This window comes from Ascidiella aspersa, chromosome 4, assembly GCF_963924565.1.
Source record: "Ascidiella aspersa chromosome 4, kaAscAspe10.2, whole genome shotgun sequence".
In the NCBI taxonomy this organism is placed as follows: Eukaryota; Metazoa; Chordata; class Ascidiacea; order Phlebobranchia; family Ascidiidae; genus Ascidiella; species Ascidiella aspersa.
This window is the reverse complement of record NC_139450.1, coordinates 17,804,309-17,825,040: the sequence shown is the minus strand read 5'-3', so window position 1 is coordinate 17,825,040 and position 20,732 is coordinate 17,804,309. Positions and strand designations below refer to the sequence as shown.

At 34.5% G+C, this 20,732-nt stretch overlaps 1 protein-coding gene and 1 non-coding gene across 2 annotated transcripts; both read left to right on the top strand.

Annotated features, from left to right (window-relative positions):
* The first annotated feature begins 254 nt into the window (after positions 1-254).
* On the top strand, positions 255-329 carry Trnap-cgg (transfer RNA proline (anticodon CGG)). Its single transcript has one exon. It is a non-coding gene; the product is annotated as a tRNA-Pro (tRNA).
* Positions 330-11,574: 11,245 nt separating this feature from the next.
* On the top strand, positions 11,575-20,729 carry LOC146148487 (ras-specific guanine nucleotide-releasing factor 1-like). Its single transcript, XM_083386992.1, has 3 exons — positions 11,575-12,035; positions 18,381-18,569; positions 19,176-20,729. The coding sequence occupies exons 1-3, from the start codon at positions 11,878-11,880 to the stop codon at positions 19,744-19,746; spliced, it is 918 nt and encodes a 305-aa protein (XP_083243118.1). The 5' UTR covers positions 11,575-11,877; the 3' UTR covers positions 19,747-20,729.
* Positions 20,730-20,732: the final 3 nt, after the last annotated feature.

Here is a 20,732-nt window from a genome sequence, read left to right as displayed (position 1 = left end):
CAGTACTTATCCAATGAAACCTGAACACACATATGTGTGTTTGCAACTGAAATCTAGCCCTTTTGAAGCTGCTTTTTGACCAACGATTACGGCTTACATGTCATTAGTATACCGAAAGCCATTGCAGACTCTTCTACCAACTGAGCTATGCCGTAATCGTTGGTCAAAAAGCAGCTTCAGAAGGGCTAGATTTCATTGGCGTATGGTTGAGCAAGCATTGGCGTATGGTTGTTTCTCGACTTGTTCCCTTCTGAGCTTGCATAGCTCAGTTGGTAGAGCGACGGTCCCGGCTTAACCGGAGGTCGTGAGTTCGAACCTCACTGCAGGCTAGTTGTTTTTCTAGTCTGCCCTGCTTGCGTCATTGATCGACAGATTCGGTGAAGAGTCTGCAATGGCTTTCGGTATCCTAATGATATGTAAGCCGTAATCGTTGGTCAAAAAGCAGCTTCAGAAGGGCTAAATTTCAGTTGCAAATACACATATGTGTGTTCAGGTTTCATTGGATAATGTTCATCAAGTAATGACCATTGTGATTTGTTGGACTTCTGTAGCACAAACCAACTACAAGTTCAAACTTGCCTACTTGCATTTTGACCCAAATACTTTCATCCAGCTGAAAATCATCCTCTGTTAACCTTTCGAAAATGATAGCATTCCTAATATGCATTAGACACCCACCCCCTAAAGCATAACTGCGATCATTCCTCAGTATTTAGTACCCAGGCAGTGCTATAACAGTATCTTGTATATCAGTATGTAGCCATGATTCCGTAACGAGTATAATGCCGATATCATTTGAACACACTAGAACTTTAAGATCTCCAATTTTTTTAACGATACTGCGCGCATTAAATAATAAACAAGATGTAAAACAATCTTTACTTTCCGAGATTAGTCGATTTAAACATGGTGGTAAAGTACTGGATTGGACAGATGGCTGAGTTATTCTACCAGCTGTAGTTTGCCCTTTTTTATGATCACTCTTTCACCGTTTGCTCTTCGAGCTTTTAGTTGCTGCCTAAGATTGTAATCTTTTTCCTGCTGCATTTTAGTTAAATCAGAAGATATAAATATTTCACTGTAATGAGAACTTTTATGTAGCTGCTTTGACTTCTGCAATACTTCATATTTATCAGCTCACCAGGCCCATAGGCGTCGAACATGGGTGTGTAGAGCGTTTATAGGCGCCCTGAATTTTTTCAGAGCATAATAACGCCCTGGAATTTTACCAGGTTACACTCACAATAAGTGCGCAAATTCCTATTAAAAAGTATAAAAAAAATATGGGAAAGTGTCCGTTCGCACCTGAAGATATATAAACTGGCTGAATTTTCTATTACAGCCTGCCAATGCAAATTGACCTGCCTGCAACCTTTTTACAAACTGGGCACAAGCACAATGTTGCCTATGTAAAAATTTTTTATACTGTATATTGCTCTAATAAAGATATAATACAGTTAAAATGACTTAAAACTTATATCAAAACTAATTTTTTTTTGATAAAATGAAAGATAAATTTCAAAATAACCAAACGACCAATTCAAAAAAGCTGACTTTATTTTTTTTAATTTTGTAAGCGATTTATGTGCAATTTTAAGCGATTTCGACTTAAAAAATTTTGACCTAACGTGTAAATTTTGACTTTTTTTGACAAGTCAAAAAATATTCGCCCTAGTTATGAGAGTTGATCCCCACAATAATTATATTGTACTTTATTGTTTTAGAGCACCCATTTGCAATTTGTTAATACGAAATTACACAACGCATACCAGTACTTTCAGTGATAATATAAAAGCACTGGTTTCCAAAGTTGGTTTCCAAAGTACTGTTATGGTTTTGGTTTAATTGTTGGTGTGTATTGACAAGTAAGCATTTTGTACTAATTAAAAAAAAACCCATGTAATTTTAAAAGTTTGGCGCCTATGACCAGGCCTGTAATGATCTTAGAAACATTAATACCATGATAATTAATTCACATCACTTTGTTGTTTTCCACAGTTTCACACTTTCGAACTTGGGTATTTCATAAAAAGGTTGTAAAAAAACGAACATAAAATCATAAAGCTGTCGTAAATGGACGCATACAACAACACTTAAAAAACAAAGCGGTTTTACAACAACTTTCAGGAAATTCGTATCTCGAGAACTAAAGAAGATAGAAATGCGATTGTAATTTTTGGACTTGCGACAGTTTTTGTTATTAGCGAAAAAATATATTTTTTACTAATTATACCATAATCGTACACAAACAAATGTATCAAAACTGCGACAGCAAATATTATATCCGAAAATCAGACCAAAAGATCTCACGTCGCCAGTGTTGTAAGGACGTATAGGTCAATGACTTGACTTAAGTGCACTTAAGTCACTGTTTTCAAATGACTTGACTTAAGGGTCTTTCGGAAAAATGATTCGATTTGGACTTAAGTCAATGTAGCATTTGTCATGCAATATTACTCTATTTTGCCTAATTTGACGTCACTATGCACGTGATTGTTGTCCACTGACGCGTGGCCTAGCGCCTTTTACGGCTTATTTGCTAGCCGCTCAAATTCCCGCGTTACCTTATCGTGTGTACTTCTGAGGTTTGTAAATATATACCGAACGGTCAATATCTTTTAAGTGAGGTGACTTTGTCTAAAGTTCAAGAAGTTAAGGACAGGTATTTTAGCGGCCTGCTCCTTTTGAGTTAGACACAAGGACGTGTCAGCGACTCACGTCTTCCCGTAACTTCAGCCCTCTCATCGCTTAAGTCATTGTGTCAGATAACTTTGGTTTAAATTAGGGATTTTCATTACTTTCAATAAATTAGGGTTACCGCTTACCGTACAACTTATATATCTGCATTTTTGCACGTAAAACAATTTGCTAGCTGTATATTGCGTTTTTGTTATTTTTAGTCGAGTTATTGTTCGTAATCTGAAAAGTTAATCAATTTTAACAGATAAACTTTTAATATATTATGTTAATGACTTGACTTGAAGTTGAATTGCTCTTCAAATGACTTTACTGTGACTTGACTTGGGCATCTAATACCTTCGACTGGGACTTTTTATTTTAGCAAAAGCCTTGAATAGTTATTTTACAAATAACTTGACTGGGACTTAGGCCATTTAAAATAACTTAAGTTTTGGTCAGTGTTTATTTTATAGAAATCGCGATATTGGCCTCTAATAGATAAATATGAAATTTCAAAAACTCTTTGACAAACTGATTAAGCCTTTCAAAATTATCGTGTAAAAGTTTCGTTCGATTCTAATTTATGCTAGGCCAAAGTACTCTTTTCAGAGCTATTGAAGGCCCACTGAGTAAAACCACTACAAAGACAGTGGTGCATTCAGGATTTGTTTTTAAGGTGAAATGTTACACGGAGCCTTCATGCCCGATTCGCGGCCTACAAAAATGGCTCTGCGGCCCACATTTGGGCCGCGGCCCACAGTTTGCCGAACACTGGGCTAGGCTATATTCAGAATACTAGGGGCCTTGAATAATTGCCACCATCCGTTATGAATATTATTATCGTTTTTTTGCAGGATAAATCCCATACTTCCCAATCAATTTATACCAAACGAGACATCTTTGGAAATGTTTACGCTGCGCTACCTAGAAAATAGTTTAATCTACGATTAAATTTTTAATTTGATTTTCATAGTGAATGTTAGCCTAATATTGATTATTAATATTTTTTTGAAATTAGGACGGTGGGTTATTTAAAAAAATATACCTTATTGTGTTTATTTTGGCGTTGAAATTATCTGCCAGAAATTGTTGCCTGACTATATCCTTTGGTTGTACACGGGTAGGCAAAATACAATACGATTTATTGATAAAGCCGTTTACAGTAGCCTCCACTAAACTGAAATTCGGTAAACGGATTACTGCTTTACTGAACGCAATTAAAACTACTTTACACGGCTTCAGCAATAAATCGTATTGTAATTTTGCACATCCGATTACAGCAGTGCGAATTTTAAAGTTCGGCAACTTAGCGAGCCGTCCAAATAGCCTTTTGAAGTTAGGCAACTTAGCGAGCCGTACAAATAGCCTCCTCCGAAATAATATTGATTCTCATTTTTGTTATTAAATGTGACATATACACAATTGTAAAACTCGAGGCTACTTTTGAGCTTAAAATTAGTTGATACAGTCTGCATTTCATGGCACTTCGCGTTAAAATCTCGGGTGTGCAGAACCAACTTTTGAGGTGTGCCGGTGTACAACTACCGTATGTTTTTTTGCACAACTTATGTAGAGAATCCTATACCACTGTTTAGCTTTATTTTTTCAAAAAAAGTGCGCAATACATCAGTTTAGGTGTAGCCTACCAGGGAGTCGAATCGTTTGACTTTTCCCGTTCAGATTCAAGGATTTTTTCGGAATCCGGTTTCGGTTTCGAGTATTTTAAAAGTTCCGGTTCGGCTCCGGTTGGACTAAATTTATTTTCCAAACTGGTTTATAAATTTCCGGTTCGCAGCTCGTGATTCAAATATCTGAAAAATCAAAACATCAACGTTTTATTTAGTAAGTATTCATTTATTTTCATAAAATTTCGAACATGGCATATCTTGAATCTATAAAATCGAAGTTGTGACGTCATGCTGTAGTGAGCCGCTTTTGTTGACAGGTTCGGGTTCGGTTAAGGTTTGTTTTTTTGAAAATATTCGGTTAAGTTCCGGTTTGGCTCCTTAAAATCGTACATAAAACGGTTCAGGTTGGGTTCCGGTTCGGATCGGGTAGACTCCCTGAGGTGTACACATTAATTGTTTTAGAAAAAATATTGGGTGTGCGCACCTGGGCGAAAAAATCTCTGTACCGCTAATAACCTGAAACTTTTGTATAGTCCTTGTATTGGCTTTAGCAATCGAGCAATCACACTTTCAGCAAAACATTTTAATATTCATGTTTACGAATATAGGAAACTAATTGTAGAGCTTTATCGTTGATTTTTTTACGATATAAACTACAAGGCACACTTTTTTTAAAACGAGCCATCGCTTGTATAGTCAGTATAAATTGCGCTACCGGTATGTTTTAATATGCGATCAAAACTCATAACGGCTCAAGTTAGACATATGATTTCAAATTCCCCAAAGTGCATCTCATACTCACGTTAGAGATCTAAAAGGTGTGCGCCTCTTATACAGAATGCAGACTGGTTACAGATCACTATAGTGTTCCGCTGCCAAGTTCTGTTTACAATCACGTAAGTCGTATACTATACAATATTGTTTACATAGAAATCAAGTAATCATGTATAGTTTGTATAAACACTACAATAACATATTGCTTAGCGATTGGACGATGTGTAGTAGTTGCTACGGGTAAGTAGGTGCTGGGCTGTTGGCACGTAAGGCAAGAGCCGACGGCTGCCGATAAGTCTCTTACACGTACGTTCCTTTGTATAGCCTACATCTGACTCCAAAGAGCAGGCCGCTAAAAAACATGTCCTTAACTTCTTGATCTCTAAATCTCACCGTGTTAACTGAACTCCACTAACAAAACAACTGTTATTAAAAAAATTCAGCATAACCCCTCTGTCAATAAAACAACCTATACAGCGCAGTAAAAACACGTCTCGGTAATAATAAGGAGTGCATTTGTTGCATCTGGTTTGCAGTAGAATTCGAATAAAACTAACGTCCAAGAAAATAGAATGCGATAGGAATTAAATGGCCAGTCAACGACTTTGGTTGGCAGGATGCAAACGAGAAAAGGAAATAGCCAGATCACACGCAAAACGAACACGTTAAATAACAAAAAACGGATGGTCGCTCTCTATACGTCAGCTACCCTCCCTGTGGAACATCAAAAAAGTTCCAAATTTGTTTGGCCTCGCTTCTTCTCTAAAATTCTAAAAAAAAACTTTGTTTGGCCTCCATCGCTTCTTTCTTTAAAATTGTCGACCAGCACCGCAGAACGTCGGATATTTGTGCAATATGGAAACAGCACGTGTTGGGGTTCGTGATGTTAAATACAGCGAAGAGGGGTCATTACTTGTCTTAGCGGCCAACCAACAACTTTCATTTGTTTTCTGATTGTACGACACGATGCAACGTCTGCAATATTTAAAAGGCACAATAAAACAAACAATTTAAAACATTTTTATTGGCCTAATACACAAAATGATCGTCTTAAAACGCAATTCGAATTTTAGTTGCTTAGAGCAGCCTGTTTATCTCTAAAATACCAACTGAAAGGGGGTACAATTTCACAAACGCGAAAAAATTACATCGCCTACAGTACCCTAGTCCACATTAGATGGGTTCCTTAAGTAGCAGACATATTAACCGTGACGCAAAAGGTTATTATAAAAAGTTATTCTTTGCATTCCAGTGACTTAATCATGTGGGCTACATGATGGTTATCTCACACCGTCTGAAAGTTAAATGAGGCATCAGAGGCCTTAAAAATTATGGGTTTTTAATACCCAGAGCTTGCTCGCTTGCAGTCACAAATGAGATGAATCTCGCGTCATGTTGGGGATTGGCAACAGGGTTTAGCCTTCTGCTCTGTTTTTCTTCTATTTTAACACAACGGTTAAGTGACCCAGGGGTTTAAGACAAAGTGGTCAGGTTATTTTCGGTGAGATATAAAACATTAATCACCATAACACGTGACCAGGTACAATAGCCGCAAAGGCACTTACGACTTACGAAGTAACGATTTTTTGTAAGTGCTCTTAAGATAGAATCTATCCGTTTATTGGTTTTAAAATTAGATATCACGAGATGTGTTCAACCTCGATCGTAATATTTTCACCTTAAAAAGCAACAATAACTAAAACAGTCTTGCGTAACTAAAGATTTAAAGCTTTAAGCGATTTATATCAGCATTACGCTAATCAAATAAAAAATAAACAAGCACTAAAGGTAGCACAAACTTGGTAACAAACGTTTCAAAAATCATAAACTTATCGACGTAGGTTAAAATACTTACAAGCGAGAAACTGCGCTAGCAAACCAAACTAATTTATAGTTTTTACGCAACCTGGCAATATGCATAAAGTGTAATGCAAAGGGTTTAGTGCGTGTTCATATCTAGTCGGCGTTTCCAATGTATATTTTAACGGGGGGACATGACCATCATGCTATCTAAACTCCATAAAATCGAAAAAAAACTTTCATTGCATTTCAAAGTGCAAACTGTCAGGTCGCTTATCACTTTATTGTACATTTAAAAAATTCAGCATAACTTCGATGTAAATAAAACAACTTAATAGAGCGCAGTAAAAACACGTCTTGCTAGTAAGGGGTGTATATCGTTGTCTCATGGTTTGCAGTAGAATTCAAACAAAACTAACAAGAAAAAGCGAAAGCATTAGGGACTATTGGTTGGTTAACGACCTCGGTAGGCAGGATACAAATGGGAAAAGCCAATAGCCAGAACAATTTTCAACAGACTTTTCGAAAGCACACGCAAAACGAGCACGTCAAACAACAAAAACGTATACTCGATCTCTATTCTCTAATCCAGGGGTCCGCAAATAGGGGGTGGCCAATTTGGGTCCATTCAGTTTGGGTCGCGAAAGCCTTATTATTTTTAATAGTGGTCTATATTTGGTAAGTTTTTTAATTCTTTCCATTAGTACACTGATATACAGGTAAGAGAGTCGTCTTACTTTTAGCGCGACTAGAATTGTCACGCGATATGTCGTGAGACCTTCGTTCGATCCAGGTGATGGGAAAGAGCGCTTGTAATCCAACACTAATTTGGCCTTTACCACACCAAACTGATCTGCTTACCACAATTGGGGTTTACTTCCTAGTATGTGTTTTTAAAACACTCTCTTTCACAACTTTTTATCCCGTTTTCTATAAGTAAAGTCCATCTGTTTAAGTGAAAAGTTTTGCTAACTAAGACCAGATGCAGACAATCTAGTTGCGTTTGGCGCATTGAGGTAGTCTGGACAAAGCAGGGTATTTATCGTCCTTCTGTTAAAATGTCGCGGAAACCTACGGTCCGGGGCCGGTTCCGGTGGGGCCATGCCAAATATTTTTAACTGTTTTAACTATACAAAAATGCACAGAATTTTCGCGCCCGGCGCGTATTTAATTTGACTTTGAATTATATTTGTGTTTTGATGGAGTCTTCTCAACCAAAGGTGACGTGTGCATAACAACTATGTAGGAAATTTTTCGTAGCATGAAACCCCCTAAAATTTATTTTTTCCACATTAATTCGCTTATGTAGCCTATTCTTTTATGATAAACATTAACAAAAAGAACATAAGAAATGTGTTTATGTCTTATTTTGTATGTGCCAAATGCGTCACGTCTTCTTGTAACGTAAACGGTTTGCAAATTTAAACCAAACAAACGCATTTTTTCACGCTACGCGCGTTGCTTCCTGTTATAGTGTAACTAAACTCATTTTCAACTGGATCAAACATTTAGATCCGTCGCTGATTAAGAGTTATTATATTAAATGCTTAAAGGTCACACGTTTTTATAACAAAATTGTTAGTGGAAATTTAATCTTTATCCTAAAATTTATATTGCCTCTTGAAAAATCCTTAGATGCGAGCCTTATAATGTTAAGTTTATAATTGTTGAGTTTCCTAAAATGATTGCGAGACGTCGGAAGAACACATATTGGTTGCTAAATCATAATTATTTGTCATCCGAATGAGACATCACAACTCAAGGTTTTTTTTCGGTTGTGTTACAGAACCTTTTCTCGTTTAAAATGAACAAAATGCAATACTAATAAATAGAAACACAATAAGTTACTGTGTTTTTTAGAAAAGCTTTTTTATTAGAAACAGCACGAAGTATTTGGGTCGCGAGACCTCGGTAGAAGTAATTTTGGGTCCCACCAAAAAATATTTGCGTAGTCTACACTAGTATAAGCCGACAAGCCGTACCGTATATATCAGAGGTTCCCGACGTGGGCGGTACCGCCCCCTTGTGGGCGTTGGCGAGTTACAAGGGGGCGTTTTTGGTCTTTTTCTAATTTGGGGGGCGCTGAACGCACATAAGGGGGCGTTACATGAAAGTACTGATGAAAAAAATTTGTAAAAGGTTCACATAAAAATAGTGACAAACAGCATTGTAGATAACTTTTAACCTTATGGCAACTTCCGTACTGCGAACTTTTAGTAGTTTTCCGACCATTGTTACGTAATAATTGGCTTTCTTATGTTTAAGTTTGTTGTTGCGTTTCACCGTTTTATACGCGGCAAAATGTTTGTATATTTAAAGCAGGGGTCGTCGCCGGATTCGGCCAGCCGCGCCCTTTTAACAACTAGACATGAGTTCATTTAAAATACTTTTTGACTATTTTACCTTTAGTACGTCGAAATTTTTTTTTTTACATTAACTGTAAAACAAGATGAGGGGAGGCGATATGAAATAATATTGAGCCCAAGGGGGCATTAGTGTAAAAAAGGTTGGGAAACACTGGTATATATATATAAACGCTTGGTTCGGGTGATGGTCACACCTCAGTAGACACGGGTTACGAGTATAGTAGCGAAATCAGACTCGGACAACTAGATAATTCTAGTTTTCTAATTCAATGAATTAGAGCAAAATGCGGCTAATTCTAATTCTAATCTAATTTGTGAATTGCTTGTGTGCTCTAATTCTAGTTCTAATCTAATTCGGATTTTACCAAAAATCCTACTTTGTCCAACGACATTTTTAGTCTCTTAGTGAAAACAAAGAATTTGAATTTAAACTATTTGGTTGAAACGTAATTTTCACGGACTAAAAATAATATGATATGATAAAATGCTTAAAAATTAGCACACATATAATTGACATGCACATTCCTATTAAAATACTTCTCGATTTAAATGTAATTGATTGTGAATAATAAAATGTAATTTTAGTTTAAATTCTAGTTCAAATTCGTTTTTTAAGAATTCGGTAATTCTAATCTAATTCGAGAAAACTCAAACTGAAATGCTCTAATTTTAATTCTAATCTAATTTTAAAAAGCTAAAATAAATCTGGTTGTCCAAGTCTCATACCTCGAGAAATAAACAAGATTTTCAGTCACAATTTTTACATATCACTCAAAGCAACATAACTTAGCAAACAAATGGTCTTACCAAAGTTATTCAATTTAAAGTTTTGGGTCCAAAACAAACGTTTATTTCAAATAAGTTAAATTCCCTAACACCCTGACTTGATTAATGTTTTTTTTGCTACAAAATAACTTCATTATTTTGTTTTATTAGTAAATAGTTATGTTTTATTAATTGTTGCCTGGCGATAATATTATAACTCCATGATAGTCCATAATATGACCCAGGTCCATCGATTTAGTACAGTGGTTCTCAACCTTTTATTCTTCATGGCCCTCTTTGAAAGGCTCTCGAACCTCATGGCCCCCTGCTTATAAAAATACCAAGCATTGCGTTTAAGGTATTTCACCTGTTTTACTTCTTCACGTTAATAACAAATTCAGCCATTAATCAATGAACAAATGCACTTACTTTCTAAAAATTTAACAAATAAGTCTTTCTAATATAAATTAACTTAGTTAGTCATTACAAATCTTGTTATTCAACACGCCAAGGTATTTTTTTAACTTGGCTTTGTTTTGTACTGAGCCAAGCGAAGTAACTACATTCGTCGAGATGATTTCTCAATTTTCGTTTTATTAATTTGCTTAACTATTAGCCTACTTGACAAATAAGCTGTGCATTAACCGCTGAATGTTGGCCTAAAAATGACCTTGTTGTGTACTTCATGCATTTTACGATGGAATAAATATTTTGCAACTGAACGCCCTCAAAAGAAATTGTGAAATCTCTGCACCTGGCATTACACACTTAATGATTAGGCGAAGGGTATCGTCTAATAGTTGGGTACCCGAAAAAAATGTTCTGGTTTTCCCAATATCTAGCTAAAGAGTTATGCCCGTGGCCCCCAATTGCCGCTCCGTGGCCGGCCGAGGGCCATGGTTGAGAAACCCTGATTTAGTACTGAGAAGGTAACTCAAAAAATGGTCTACAAATGCCACAGTGCACATTATTTGGGTTATAGTGCGGCTTTGGGTGGGTCCAGCATTATTATTAATAATACCAATAATAATACTTGACCCAACCACCCACACCCTAAACCAGGGTTTCCCGAACTTTTTTGGTCTTTGGCCAAAATGTCTAGTTAATAGCGATTCGTGGCTCACCACATGCTATAAATTTGGACACAAACATTTTCTATAAAAAGTTAACTCAAAAACAGGCGAAATGGTTTCTATCAATTAATTTTTAATGAGATACATGCTCCTGAAATTTTGCTACAAGATTCGGAATTCTGGCTCTGTTGATGACAGAGCACAGTGAATATTTTGCTCAATCTCAAGCTGGTTACGCTGCTTGGACTTCATATTTACAAGTACTGCTATCTCTAAAACAGCAGCTAAAACCCTGTGTTAGGAGACAATGACCTTTTTTATTATTTTAAAAACACACATACTGATTATTGTTTTTCAAAACAAAGTGCATAATATCTACAGTATATAACAAAACAGTAGAATATGTTTAAATGGCTCTGTGGCCCATGTAAATATACCGGTGGCCTAGTACTGGGCCATGGCCCACAGTTTGGGAACCACTTCCCTATCCCAAATATTGTGTGTTGCGTTATTATTTGTAAAGCTTTTTTACTTTACCTTCTATATCCCCCCAAAAAGAGACCCCGGGATTGTTATTAGATGTGTGAATACAAAGTAGAAATACTTTGGATTGTCAACACAGGCTGTAGTAGGGTAATAATCTACTTTTGCTTATGTTTTTTAGACTACAATAGCAATTTACTGCACGTTTAATTTAGCCATGTCAAAATAAGACAAGCTTCTTATATAAGTGTTGAAGTTCTAAAGAAAATATACTTGTGGTTTGAAATATTACATATTTTTGTGTTGAATATGAAAATAAATGACAAACACATATCATACTTTGCGTCATGTAACGATGTACTTCCTGACAAAGAAGGATGGCTTTTGAAAAAGGGAGAACTAAATACTAGCTATCAAAAACGATGGTGTGTCTTAAAAGGAAATCTTTTCTTTTACTTTGAAAAAAGGTTATTAATTTTTTTATAATTATATAACTATGTATGTGTGTATTTGTTTATGTGACAGAACATATTATCCAGAGTTATTAACCTTACATATGTATATATAGTCAAGCGGGGTAAAAAAAAACAATTTTAGCTAACTTGTCTGCCTAACTTTTGTTTTTCGCAACAGAAGTGTAATTTTTCATTCTTATTGAGCTTATGGGTCTACCTTTCCAACCACAAAGGATTTTTAATTTTATTGTAAAATAAAAAAAATATTTTACAAAATCTGTTGAAAGGGCAAAAAAAAAACAATGCCGGAGTAAAAAAAAAATCAAGTGTACATTAGGACGATTTATAATAATTTATAGAAGCAGGTTTGACTTTATTTGAAGTAAATAGAGTAAAAATGCTATTTCAAAGCCACAACAACACACAAATTTCATGAATACCTTCAATGGAAAGAGAATTTGAGTAAAAAAAAAACATTTTTTATGATTACATTATGGTACACCGAATTTGCACCTGTTTAAAATATTTTTAGCAACTAATTTATCCCTGGTAAATTAAAACTGTGCCTTTCAACAGTTAGAGCACTTCATCAGTGGTATTTCTAGGACCCAGAAGAAGTAAATTACCTCAACAACATGAGTTTTTAGATTTGTAGGCCAGTCCGAGTTGCCTTTATTTCATCCTCATCAATACAAAAAACATTCAGATCTTTCCCCTATGTTATTGAACAAGTCTAAAATAATTGCTCAAGTCTACCTCTGTGATCTGCACTTGTTTAGGTTCTGGGCCACTTGTTATGTTTACTAAAAATCAATTTTCTACTTTTTCTACTAAGGTAAATTATTAGAAGTTTAACATCTCAAGCTAATTACTTTCCTGCTGTTAAAGCAAATTTTTATCAATTAACCTGAAGAGGATAACCCTAGAAGTTTTAATTAATCTATTTTGCCTGTTTGAGCATAATAATACCTTCATGTATTGATTTGGATCGCGATACACTTTGTTGAAAATATCAAGTATCGGTATCAGAATAAAATTTTAAGTCCCTATTCATGACTGAATAATTTCTTCAAATGTTTCACTTTCTTTTGGCACTAATGTTACCTGGTATTCATTTATTTTGGTGTATAGCTTTTCTGAATAAAACTAAAAAGTTTGGTTATTTACCCAAAGTACATGCCTGTTAGTTGTCTACCTTAGTGTTTTTAGCCCATGGTCTACGAACAAGCCTCTTTATGTAGCTTTGGTATTGGTACATATTGGCTATGCATATTTAGTTTACTTTTTAAACCTAAAAATTACAAAATAAAATTATGGGGTAAAAAAAATTACATTATGGTAATAAAAAACACTGTTTTTCTTTTACCCCGTTCCCATATAATCGATTGTGTGTAAAAAACAACAACAAAATATCTAAACAACTAAAACAGCTAGGAAAGTAAGGTATTTTTTGTTTAATAGATCAATGTTATGACACAACACAGAATAAAGGCCATTGCCACAAACTTGGTTGTATAGGAATTATACAAACGTTATGGTCTTACAAACCTTTTTAAGATACAAATTTAACAACTGTTGTTTAAACTAGCATAACTTTACTCAGAGAAAAAAAAATCGTTAAGGGCTTATTGGTTAGTCCAAGAATGTATTTTTTGCCTGAAAAAGAAATTAAAAAAAAATTATATATACTTTAGTTGTGATGACATTGTTTTTTTTTTACCCCAACTTTAGCAAAATTTTTTTTTACCCCAAGTGACTACATATATACTGTGTCTCTGTGTTTTTTTCTAAAATATATATTCTGTTGCTATGATAATTGTTTGTAGTGTTGCCTTGCATGGCACACAATAGGCACAAAGTTCATGGTTATGACAAAAACTATGCAAAATATTGTGCTTACACTTGAAGTGTAGCGCACTTGATATCTATACTACAGGTGGAGGTAATATTGCCAACCCATCCATCAGAAATTAGTGCAGTTCTAAGCAGAAAGGTCTATGACATTTAGGGCATCAAACACCAAAAAGTCTGACTTTTAGTCAGTGCAATGCACTTATTTAAATTAACAAATCTGCATAAAAAGATTAAAGTTAATAATTATATAGATGCTTTAAAGGCACTAATAATACATCAATGTTTGACGGAACAATGCTAACATTGGACGAAAATTTATTTTGTGACCCTGCAAACATTTATTAAATCAAAGCACATTAATTTAGGTTGAGATGAGGGTTAATTTTTGGGTTCGGATTCGTTAAAAAAATATTAAATTTATTCTCCCATATTTTTATGTTTGTGAATATTTAGCCAGTATTTTAATTTGATGTATGCCAGGGGTTTATCAATTACATTTGTCCCCAAACTAAAGGTTTGAAAGCCAAACTTTGGTCCTTGGTTTTCCCAATTGCTGTAGACCTTTTTGCTTAAAACCGCACAAATTTATGACAGACCGGGTGTGGAACACAAGTAGTCAGTCGGTACAAACCTACTTAGCTTAAAGAAACTAGACAGAAACTTACATACAGTCTATAAAGAGCGCTATTCTTCATTACCACACAATAATGTGATTAACTTTCTTTCTTTCATATTTAGATTTGCATATATATGTTTATGAACTTTAGCTGATTTGTTATGTTTTTTTAATGTATAATCAAGTCAATCAAATGTAACCAAAGTTTTGTATATAACCCACATTTTTTACAGTTATCAAGCCCTTTGTGAAAAAAGTTTGCTGATCCTTGTTCTAAAATCACATATGTGTTAAATCTAGACTTATAAATCTAAGATATCTAATCCAGGCTGGTAGAATCTTCCCAGCCTTCTGGTGACAAGCATTTTTGGCCCATGCTGTTTTGTATAAACCTTGCTTGGGCGATAAATAGGAATAATTAAGCAATAGTCATCTAAGAGGTCAAATGTTTTAATAACTAACAAGGCAATACGAATAAAAATGGTAATCTAAGATCTGCGCCGAAGATGCAATTTGTTTTGTGATGTTAACAAATACATATGGGAAATGCAAACGTACAGCCCGGCGGGTGTACATGTGCTTCACTTACTCCCACACTGCTACAGCATGGATAAGTTGTTTTAGAGTTAACTCGTGTGTAAACATGCAGCTCAAAACCAGATAGTCACACATAGCGCCAAAAATAGCGTAATATATATTTGGTTAATTTGGCTCAAATTGTCAATTTAAAAGGACATGGGATGCATTAGTCACATAACAGCGATCTTAACATCCATGTTTATAGACTGTATACCAGGTTAAGATTCGCACAGCGCAACATGTCATGGTGCTTTATAAATTTTCGTAAAAAATTATTGATTAGATTCGAAAACAACCACAACAGTTTTTTTAAGTGTTGTATGTTTTTTGCTAACATTTTACCATACTAATTTAATCTTATGTTTTTTTGGGGGATAAACAAAACCAAAGTTATCCACAATACATATATCTTGCATATGTATTTGTAATTAGAAATAGATATTTTTCAAACATTAAAACAATATTGGTTGAAGACATTTCAGAAAGATTGTGATATGTGATGAGTTGTGCAGTTAAATGGTCACTGCACAAATTTAACATTAGTATTCATTACTAAATAAATTGCTTGACAAATAGCATGTGTGGAACAATGAAGTAATTGGCCTAACTTTCTCTAAGTAACTCCATGTCCCAGACCAACATGCATAATACCTTTGCAACATAAATGCATTTTAACAATAGATATTTGTAAATCTCTGCAACAGGCATTACAGTTTTAACACTTCTATATAACACCCAATACAATTTGATCATGTTTTATGCAAGCAATATATGTTTCATGACAGAAACATACACTTATTCAACTCTTACTTCAGTATTTGTGTTTTAAAATAAATTATATTAGTTTTAAACATCCAACGTTTGCAGCAGAATTTAATACCTCAGTATACTCATTCTTAGGATCCCATAGTACCGTTTGAACTTTCCTAAGATAGGCGTATACATAACCAAACTTTTTTAACTTACTTGGAGTTAGTGTAGTATTAAATTATGAATTTCAAGGGTCGGTTTAAAATTTAGTTATACTCTAATATCCCGGGTGAATTTAATCACTATATGTATTTGCAGATGTATAGTATAAAAATAGTGCAAATAGACTGAACACTATTTAACCAACACCTATATAATTAAGAAATTGCGAACTACACACCTGGCATTACACGTCAGTCGCTCGCCCATAACGCTTGATTGACACTTAATTATTAGGCGAAGAGTATCACGAGATGAGAAGTAATTTGAGCCCGAAAAAACGCTGACACTGCACTTCAAGTCTACATTTAAAGCAAGCACTATAAATCGGCCTCGCAGCGACAAGCCACAAGCGTTTGTGCAATTAGGCGCATCAATCGGCGGTAATACAATAAATTATATCGGTTCCAATTACCCAAAATAAACGGCAGAATTGGATTCGATATTCTACTTCGAACATCCCTAGTTGTCAACAGATAGTAGCACAGTCTGTTAAATTGCAGTAAAACTATTTTCTTTAGAAATATTTACCAAGTAAAGGGCAACAACGTTTGGCAAAAAAATAGTTAATTTGTTCATAAAACAATGAAAGTTAGTAAGCTATAGCACAAATCACTTTACCTTTCAAACTTGCCTAACCATAGTTTTACCCAAATTATATTATAAACATTGTAAGAAATACGTTTTTAATTGTACTAAAATTTAAGATCTATCTTTCCGAGTAGCTTAACTTTCTGAGCAAAACATAAGTATGCAATGCTGTTTTACTTGTTTGTAACATATGGTACAATCCTTAAACAAAACTTTTTTTCTAAACCCCTTTTGCTTCCTGGAATTATTGAAAATCCCTTAAATTTAAAAAAAGAAAAATCTGTACAGTGGTTTTTTAACCATTCAAGTCAGTAATCATACAAACTACTTTAAGTATATAATGGGTCAAACTCAGTGATAAAATTATGCTCAGTATATTAGAACTTCTTTGCAAGATCCCAATTTTTCTGGTGTTTTCTATTTGTGTTGATGGCGGTGTTTCAGATAAAATTCCTAAATGCTGTTTTACAAGCATCTCCCGTATTATCATGAAATGCTAATTGATAACAATATTTAAATAATTCTATGTGCTAGTAATTTTTTAACATTAGTAACAGCTTGTGGTACTCAAGGCCAGGGGTGTGCAACCTTTTATACTGCCGGGCCAAACATGTGTATTTGGATTAGACCATGGGCCACTTGCATATCTCGTCGACTAACTATTAAGAAAACAGTTTTGTTTTTATTTTTTTGCGAATCAACGGAAAATATGGTATAAATCACTTTAATGTGAGCTTAAAGCTGATTTGCTTTCCCAACCACACTATCCAGGTTTATTTGAATTTAAGTTTTGACAACCCAAAGTATATTCTCCAGGTGTACATTAGTCAGTTCTGAGCGATGAGGGGATCTCATAAACCCCAGTTTAGAAAAAAAATTGTTCACACACGTACGTTAAACCGAATAATGCAATCTTTGAAGTAACAAATTTTCTCAGCTGTGGAAACTTATTTAGATCGAGATGATTGCGGGAAAAAAACTACTTTTTAGCTGCGCAGAGAGAATTTGTTTCCTGTTTTTTTTTGTTTCTTGCTTTTTTTACAACTTACGTGAACATTGAAATTCATTAACAATTAAAATTCAAATAGGCGAAAAACATCAAACGACCTTTTTGAATATGCTTTTGTTACATGGACCGTAGCTAAAAACAAAAAAATTGCAACAGTACAAGCCGCACTGTCAACTTGTACACTTTCTGCAACAGCATTTTGCAGTTTTATTTTGTTAACAGGTCACATTACTTTGGGAGTTACGTTCGCTTCCTCTTCCATCAACCATCAAATTTTGATTTTCGACTCAAAATTATGAATAACCTAGTAGGCTAACCAGCTACTGCAGCGATTGTTCCATGGTTGTTTTAAAACAATAGCACAACAAAACGCTATCGTTAAGACAAATTTAATTGTGCAGGAATTAGAATTTGCTTTACGTTCAAAGTGACTGTTGGCGGTAATTTTTCAAAAGAAGTTTCAATATTTTAACAGTGACCTGAATGTTTTGTGGTGCGGGCCAAAAACCAAAGAACAGCGCGGGCCACATATTTTGGTTCCGCGGGCCGCAGGTTGCACACCCCTGCTCAAGGCAGAAAACAAAATATTAAAGACAATAATAATCTTGGGTAAGGGAAGTAAAGCAAAAGGTTTAATATGTATACTTTTCTTGGTCCTCTTCATGTCCACAAATAAGCTATGTCTGTGTAAATAATCCCAAAAAATACATTTTTTTAAATAATGTCTAAAATTTTATAGAAGTGATAAAGAACCAATTGGCGTTATCATCCTGGAAAATTGTTCAGTACAACTTGCTGAGGGAGGCGATTCACCATTTACATTTTGTATTCAATTTGCTGGAGAGGGAACAAGGGTATACAAGCTTACAGCTGACGATGAAGACACATGCATGGCTTGGGTCAAGCTACTGTCTTGTTGCAGCTACAGGTATGTTAAAATAAATACCCACATTGTTGTTGTTTCACAGGCAAGATTTAGGCAAATCTCATCTGTTTAAATTTGTATTATTTCAATACAATTTGCTGTAGTGTTAAAATCAAAAGTATAATATAATAGATCTACTCATTCTTTGTGGAGGTTTATCTGCCTGCTAAAATAACTGCAGTCACTGTAGGGTTTGCTTTAAACTACAATGTCTACCAATCAGCGCTTGCCAGGACAAACTAATACTGGCCAATAATCTTAGCACACTGTCTGTGAATTTCGGTCCTAACAAATTGTTATCTCAATAATTTAAAATAGGCCTTCAGTATGTGGCGTTTAACAGAATTTATTGCAAATTAGGTTCAAAAGGTGTGATTACAACAACCAATTTTTGCCGTTTTTGTTTTGCCTCTGTCGGGCAAGTGTGTGTCAATCAGCACTTACAATGGCAAGCGGGCGAGTGCAAAATCCCAACCCTGCACTATATACATAGTTAGTTTGACTATGGGGCATGACAGGATTCAATCATTTAGCACTTTTATTATTGTTTTATAATTCTTCTCCTCGTTTTGTTAAACCTCTAACTTGCAATTTATTATATTTGTTAAGGTATCTGGATATAATGGTTGAATCCCTCCAACGAGAAATTGATATTGCAAAAACAAAGGCACCTAAATTAAACCCTAAAAGAAGCTATGATTCATCCAGCAAAGATCAAGCTGAAGTTTGTGATATGTTACCTATCACAGAAAATTATTTTTCAAACCAAAGTGGCAAATCATGTTCTGTTGACAACGTTACAACATCAATGGAAAATGATGTTGAAAACTTTATTATGTTTAACAATAACACTGATGACTCTTTGTCCTCTCCCAAACTTGGGCGTTCAAGATCATCTCAGGACCTTTTGTTTTCACCTGATGTAAAAAATCATCAGACCAAGCCAAAAACAGCCAAAGCCAATGTTTTAAAAAAATTAAGCCCTAGGCCAGGAAGAAAAAGGGACAAGAATTTCCCTCCAAAGGAGTCTGGACACGTTTTAAATAATGCAAACTCGAAGTTAAATCAAAATAGCAACGAAAATTCATTGGTGGTTATTAAATATAATTTCTTAGAAATTCACAATCAATTTAAAAAGCAAATAGAACTTTTTGTTGCCAAAGTTGAATCATCTGTTTAGTGTGTCATGTAAATGATGCTTATAAGTCTAGTAGATTATCAACAATTTTGCATTTGGTGTTAGCGTCTTGCGCAAAACGCTAGTGCCATCCAGTTCACACATAACACGTTGCCAGCGTTGCGGATAAATTCCCCGCTCCTAACCAAACTCCTGTGAACAAAAGCATTTTGTACACTTTAGATGTTGGCGTTTCCCGTTAAAGCAAAACGCGACTAGTGTGAATCAACCTTTACCTATATATTTATTTATATATATTTAAGTACATTTGGATGTACACATTATTGAAATTTAAAGTTTTTATATTTAATATGGTGTCCCCAAAAGGATTGTTTTCAGAAATTTAAGTACCTCTTGAATTTGGTGGGATAATGCATGGACCAGATTCAACTTAAATCCTAAATGAATTATGTCCCTCAAGTAGATACAATATATAAACTTTGTTTGTTAGTCTTGTATAACTTTTTTGTTATGAATCATCAAAAATGTGATGGAGACTTACATATATGTCTTATTTTCCTTTCATAATTGATTTTCGTAACATTGTTAATGTTGATTTTTTTGTTATAGATTGTCCCATAGTTTCTTCTATGAATAAAAGGGGTACTGCTGGTAGGCGTTAAAATCAATTGTTTGTTCAAAAGTATTCTGAAAGCCTTGTAGGCATTTTTTTTCTATATTGTATTAATAATAATATAATTTATATGTAAACATAAAACTTTTAATTTTGAAATTTGTTTATATTTCTACTGGTATAAATGTAGCAAGAATGTAAAATAAATAATACAGATGATGGATGTTATTACTGTGATAAAAGTTAATCCTTGCTGGATTTTATAATGTATAAGGGATAGGAATTTTCTTATACGATTCACATATGAAATTCTGGTGACAAACCTTTCAACTGTAGCAACAGAATATTTTTTTAAATTTCTTTCACACACCATATACTGTTAATTTATTTAAGGTTTCTTTATGACACTGGGGTC

Bases quoted from the DNA above. Each gene is read 5' to 3' on its own strand.
- LOC146148487 (XM_083386992.1), top strand. From the start codon at position 11,878: ATGAAAATAAATGACAAACACATATCATACTTTGCGTCATGTAACGAT. The intron at 12,036-18,380 runs GTTATTAATTTT...AAAATTTTATAG, and splicing joins TTCTTTTACTTTGAAAAAAG to AAGTGATAAAGAACCAATTG. The intron at 18,570-19,175 runs GTATGTTAAAAT...ATATTTGTTAAG, and splicing joins CTGTCTTGTTGCAGCTACAG to GTATCTGGATATAATGGTTG.